The following is a 6,038-nucleotide window of genomic DNA, read 5'->3' as shown; positions in this document are numbered from 1 at the left end:
GTGCGCGTGATGGAAGGTCAAGAGGTGCTATCAGAGGTCTCCACCGCCGAGTCGCTGCTCAGCGCCGCCGCCGCGGCGGAGCGGCACGCGCCCGCGCCCGAGGCGGCGTCGGCCGCGGCGTCGGCCGCGGCGCAGCTGCTAGTGCGGGAGCGGGTTTGGGAGCGCGAGCACGGGGCCGCCGCGCCCGCCGCGCCGGGGTTGGGCGAGGCCGCCGGCGACAGCGATGCGGAGGTGGCGGCGCGCGCGGCCGCGACGGTCGTGCTGAACGGGAACGGCACCTCGCACCACGCGGCCGGGGCCAACGGCAGCGGCGGCGGCAACGGCAGGGGCGTGCGCCCGAGCGGCGGCGGCAGCGGCGGCGGGCCCACTGAGTTGGTGGCCGGGGCCCCCGGCGATGCCACATTCAGCGGTAGCAGCAACAGCAGTAGCAGAAACGACAGCAGCACGAGCAGCAGCAGAGACAATGGCGCGGCGGAGGAGCAGCAGCGGCAGCAGCAGGCCCAGGACCAGCAGCAAGAGCAGGAGCAGGAGCAGGAGCAGGAGCAGGAACAGCGGCCTGGCTCGCCAGACGGCGAGCACCAGCAACAAGGCCAGCCGTGGTGGGCGGCCGCGATTTCATGGCTCCCCAACCAGCAACAGCAGCAGCAGCAGCGTAGCACTGCCAATCCCGACAGGCAGAGACAGCAGCAGGAGAAGGAGAGGCAAAAACAGCTCAAGGAGGCGACGCGGCTGGAAAAGCAGCGGCGGCACCAGATAGAGAAGCAGCAGCAGCAGCTGTTACGGCAGCAGCGGAAGGAGCAGCAGCAGCAGCAACAGCAGCAGCAGCGTTCGCAGGACGACGGGGCCGCGCAGGGCCTGGCCGAGCAGCAGCAGCAGCAGGGCTGGTGGGACAGCGTGATGCAGTCCGACTTTGTCCGCGGCCTGCCAGGCTTCGGGCCTCCCGGCGACGACGTGGAAAGAGCGCGGAAGAAGGCCGAGGAGGCGGCGGCGAAGGAGGCGGCGGCCCAGCAGCAAGAGCAGCAGCAGCAGGAGGAGCGGGACGGCGGCGCCGACAAGCCGTGGTGGGAGCCCCTCGTATCATGGCTCCCCCGCGGCGGCGGAGGCAGCGACGACGAGCAGCAGCAGCAGCAGCAGCAGCAGCAGCAGCAGCAGGGCGAGCCCCGCGGCGCCGACGGCAGCCGGCCGGTCGAGGCGATCGTGATCCCGCCAGATCTCCCCCTGGAGGAGATCGCGCTCGAGGTTGCGCGCCTCAAGGCGGAGAGCTGGCGCAGCAAGGAGGACCACGTAGAGTCGCTGTGGGCGCGCACCGTCGAGCGCAACGACCGCAGCTGGCTGATGCTGCTCGCGTTCCTCATGACCGTCGCTGTGGGTCTGCTCGCCGTCGTGGCCTGGCGGCTGCAGCAGCTGCAGGCCGGTGGCGGCGGCGGCGCACCGGGCGCGGACGGGCTGCCGGCGCCGGCGGACGCGGCTCTGATGGTGATCGGCCTCGCGGCCGCGTTCGCGTCGCAGTGGATGTGACGGGGCTCGCCCGCATGCGGGACGCCCCCTTGCCGGCCCCCGCCGCCCTCAAATTGCCATCTATTTGTGCACAACGGCGCGTCGAACTCGCGCGGCGTGCACCTGCACCGCCGCCATCGCTCGGGCCTGCGGTAGCAGCGCGCCGGGTATGCAGGGTCCCCGTGGCGGCCTGCTGTTCCGGCGCGAGGCGCCGCCCCAAAATGTCCTGAGCTGCCTGTGGCGCAGCCATACTCGTTTGATACGCGCCCTGCATGTTGCCATTGCATCAATGTACTGTGTGCATCCCGTTACCGCCAATGCCAGCATTGACATGGTGAGTAGTGATGTAATAATGTATATCTGCCAGGTGATTCGTGTTGCGGTGACGCATTTTGGCACGATGCATGGTACAAAACGACGGGCAGGAAGCAAACATGGGGTTGCGTGATCTCTATCACTGAGCTGGTATGCACATGTGTGTGTGTGTGTGGGGGGGGGGGTGTTGGGACTGCCAGGCTGTAGGTTTTGAGGGTCTATCCAGGTGATTTGGGCAAGTTTCGACGCGGGCAGTCTGCCTTCAGTCTGGAGCCAGAAGGTATCGCAAGCGCTGCCTGTTGTTTGCTTGCAGGTGCTGACAATCTGCAGCACCCAGGGGGCCCTGATTGGACCCTTCGCAACCAGCAAGCAGGTCTTGAGGTGCAACGCAGGTGCAAGCGACACGACAGCCGTGTCTGAGTCTTCAAACGCAGGCCGCGGGCCGCTGCCACCAGCCTGCTGGCAGCAAGCTCTCCTGCCGCCAGCTGGACATCTTGGGCAGCGACGCTGCCCGCACTGCTGCTTAAGCTGCCCGCCTGCTGCCTGAGGCTCACACCAGCACCTGCACTCTGTGTGCAGCCAGCCGCCGTGTGCCTGTGCGTGTGTGTGGTTTGGGGGGGGGAGGCGCTGCTGTAGGGGTGCAGAGGCCCACTCTGCCATCAAGTGCCGCTGCCTCGCATTGGCCGCGTCGTTTGGCCAGCCCAGTGACGCGCCGCCGGCCCGCCGTGTAGGGCGCAGCGGTCCTGCGGCCAGGGCGGGTCTGCAAGGCCTTTGTGATCGTGGCTCCTAATTGCGCTGCCTGGACGCAGCGTGTCACCTCAACGCCGCCGCCCGGCAGTGCGCACCGGCCGTCACCTGGTTTCTGTGGTTGTATGGCCTCCGCCGGACGGCTGGAGCCATGCAGCGGAGGGGCGCGCGGCGTGGCCTCTAAGGGGTGAGCACTGCCTGTGGGCAAAGATGGGGCATGAAGTTGTGAGCAACAGCCTCCACCTCTCCGGACGCCCCGCGGCTGCCGCGCGGGAGCTCGTTGCGTGTGTTATCAAATTGCGTGGCGGCGGCGGGTGTGAACTGACGAAGGCAAGGCCGTCGGGTCGCTCCAGCGAATTGCAGGTATTCTTACAAACCAAGAAGAGGAGTGTCAACGAGCATGTGACATCTGCCTTCAATTCCCCTGTTACTACCACGGAGCGGCCCCCACCTGCACGGCGGCGGCGGGCGCTCCTGTAATGGCCATGCAGTGACTGGCGCGGCCGGGCAGCGGCAGCCCCATGCATGGTTGCGTTGCCCGTGCATGGCCCGCGGCCCGCCAGAGACAATTAAACTATCGAAAATGGGATGACATGGCCAAAGGGGGTGTGCGCTTTGGAACACTGGGCCAGCTGGTTACACCGGCGTAGATTGTACAGCGATTTTCTTTCAAGCCAGCTTGCCCGCACCCTACCGAGCGATTGATTAAATACTTACACGCTTGGATCCGCTTCCTAGTCTGCTTGCCCCCATCAGCTCTGCTTTCAAAGCCGGCTTCACCAGCCCGCGGGGCCTGTTGGGCCAGGCGGGGCCGGCAAGAAGCTTACCCAGGAGCTCAAGGGACCCAGAGATACCGCCTCCCTGCTCGGGTGGGTGGGTGGCAGGACACCTGGTCGAGGCAGCCGGGCCACGCCAGGCAGACTGTGGGGGCGGGGCCCTGACGGGCGCAGCTCGACCCCTGTTCGGACCTGGCTTAGTTTGCTTGTATCTTGTCGAACGGGGACGGCCTGATGTACACCAGCCCGTTGTGCAGCCGGGGACCTCATCATGCCTCACGCATCACCCCCATTGTGTGCCCAGGCTTCGGCCCCTAGGTTGGTCGCGATGGCCAGTAACGTGAGCCCGCAGTCTTTGTCGGGTGACTCGCGCACTTCGGAGGCCGCGCCTGCGCCCGTGACACCAGCATCGCCCGGCACCGGCAGCGAGCCGCGCGGCGTCGACAGCGCTGGCCCTGTTACGGAGATAGTTATCAAGCGCCGCGAGCGCTCCAAGCTCATGAAGTCGTCCAGCTACCGCGGCGTCGCGCTGACCGAGAACGGCTATTGGCGCTCCCGCATCCGCTTCGGCAAGCACACGATTCACCTGGGAAGGTGCGAAGAGAGGTCGGCCCGCGCGCATGCACATGACGCCGCATGGGGTGGCACTAGCATGCACCATGCAGCTCTGACGCAGCCGCCGGGTGCATGGAGCACGGGACGGGTAGGAGATCGTGGCACTGTGGCCGCCTGCCTGGCGGCGGCGCCGCGTGCCCTGCGCGCCGCGGCCGCGCCGGGCCCCCCACCATGCGCCCAGTCGGCCCCCGCTCACCCGCGCCACCCCGCCGCACTCCCCCCTTCCCCCAGGTTCCGCGATGAGCGCGAGGCGGCACTGGCGTACGACCGCGCGGCGGCGCTGCTGCTCGGCCCCAGCGCCTCACTCAACTTCCGCTTCGCCCCCGGCCGCGACGACCCCGGCCCCGTGCTGCACACCGCCATCATCGTGAACCAGGCGCTCGGCGCCAACACCCCTCAGGCAGTGCAGGACATGGTGAACGGCGCCACCTGGCAGGCCGCCGAGCGCGAGCGCGCGCGCCTCGCCGCCACCCGCGCGCCGCCGGTGCCGCCGCAGCAGCAGCTGCCGCCGATGATCCGCGTGGACGAGGCGGCCGCGGCGTTCGCTGCGCTGCAGCAGCAGCAGCAGCAGGAGCAGCAGCAGCAGCTGCGGCTGAAGCTGGTGCAGGAGCAGGTGGCGAGGCAGCAGGAGCAGCTGCGGCAGCTGCAGGCGCTGCAGGCGCAGCTGCAGATGCAGCGCGTGCCGGAGCCGCAGCTGCAACAGCTGGAGGCTGGGCACCAGGGTGGTGGTGCCTCCCTCCTGCTCCACCATGCGCTGCACGAGGCCGCTGTGCTGCAGGAGCAGCAGCAGCAACAGCAGCAACTGCAGCTGCAGCGGTGGCGGCTGCAGCAGCAGCAGCAGCAGCAGCAGCAGCAGCAGCGTGAGCAGCAGCAGCAGCAGCAGCGCGAGCAGCAGCGGCGCCAGCAGCAGCAAGCCGAGGCGGATCAGGAGATGGACGCCGCGGCGGCGTTGGCGGGGCTATTGGGACAGGCGCAGAGCCCTGCGGCTGCACAGCAGCTGCTTGCGGCGCTGATGCAGGCCAGTGGCCGCGGCGCTGCCGCGCCGGCGCCCGCCCCGCCCGCGGCTGAGCTGCCACCCGTCGCTGCGCCCGGCCCCGTCAAGGCGCTCGCGCCGCCGGCGGCGTCGGCCACGCCCTCTGCCGAGGAGGGCGCGTTCCGCGCCTCGAGCCCGAGCGGCGGCACGCACGCCTCTTGGGGCGGCGCGCCCGCCGCGCCCGTGCCCACGCCCACGCCCGCGCCCGCGCATGCGGCTGTGGACTCGGAGGCCGCGGCGCGGCAGGCGGCGTTTGTCGCCGCCATGGAGGACGTGGGCAGGCTGCTTCAGACGGAGCCGGGGCTGCTGGCGGATTACGCCACGCCCGACGGCAGCGCCGCGGACAGCAGCGATGCGGCTGCCGCGCGGATGGCGGCGGCGCTCGCCGCCGTCGTGACGGCCGCCGCCGCCGTCGCACAGGACCTGGGAGGCGGCGCTGCCCCCGCTGCCGCCGCCGCGCCCGCGCCGACGCTGGGCAAGCGCGCCCGCGATGGCGCGGCCGGGGCCTCGCCAGACTGCGAGAGCCCCACCCAGCGGCGGCGCGAGGAGCCGGCCCTCGGCGCAAGGGGCGCGCTGGCGCTAGAGCACCGCCTGCTGCAACTGAGCGGCGTCGCCGCTAGCCTGGCCGGCCGCTGCTGAGCCGCCGCGCCGCCCCAAGCTGGAGCCCGCGTGCGCATGCAGCGCGGCGGCCCCACGCTGCCCGTCCGCACGCAGGCAACGGCAAGGGGTTGAGAGGGAGTTGGGGTCGCCTCAAGGAATGGATCAAGAGGGGCGCCCTGTTCCGCACTCGCCTGTACCAGCCCGTCGCTTCCCAGCAAGTTGCCCGAATCCCGCAGCAGCCGCATCCGCTTTCAAGCACTGGACCCCAAAACTACCTGCGCCCCGCGCCCCTGCCTTGCGTCACTGCGTCTTTCTACGATCAGCGGGGGCCTGCCTGTTGGGCTTCCGCCCGCGGGCGCGCCCTAAGAATGGGGCCCAGGCCGGCGCATCAGCCCGCACGCGCAGGGCTGCGCGCCTGGCCTCGCCCCGACGCGGCCGCTGCGCGTCCCCGGCGG

General features: G+C 70.1%; 2 protein-coding genes across 2 annotated transcripts; both read left to right on the top strand.

Moving 5' to 3' along the window:
- Positions 1-9: 9 nt before the first annotated feature.
- On the top strand, positions 10-1,518 carry MNEG_4073 (hypothetical protein; the record flags this gene model as incomplete). Its single annotated transcript, XM_014047455.1, has 1 exon — positions 10-1,518. One exon carries the CDS (start codon positions 10-12, stop codon positions 1,516-1,518), a length of 1,509 nt encoding a protein of 502 aa, XP_013902909.1.
- A 2,145-nt stretch (positions 1,519-3,663) lies between these two features.
- MNEG_4072 (hypothetical protein) lies at positions 3,664-5,622 on the top strand (the record flags this gene model as incomplete). Its single annotated transcript, XM_014047454.1, has 2 exons — positions 3,664-3,929; positions 4,182-5,622. 2 exons carry the CDS (start codon positions 3,664-3,666, stop codon positions 5,620-5,622), a joined length of 1,707 nt encoding a protein of 568 aa, XP_013902908.1.
- Positions 5,623-6,038: the final 416 nt, after the last annotated feature.

This window comes from Monoraphidium neglectum (genome assembly GCF_000611645.1).
Source record: "Monoraphidium neglectum strain SAG 48.87 unplaced genomic scaffold scaffold00546, whole genome shotgun sequence".
NCBI lineage: Eukaryota > Viridiplantae > Chlorophyta > Chlorophyceae > Sphaeropleales > Selenastraceae > Monoraphidium > Monoraphidium neglectum.
This window is presented reverse-complemented; position numbering and strand designations above follow the sequence as displayed.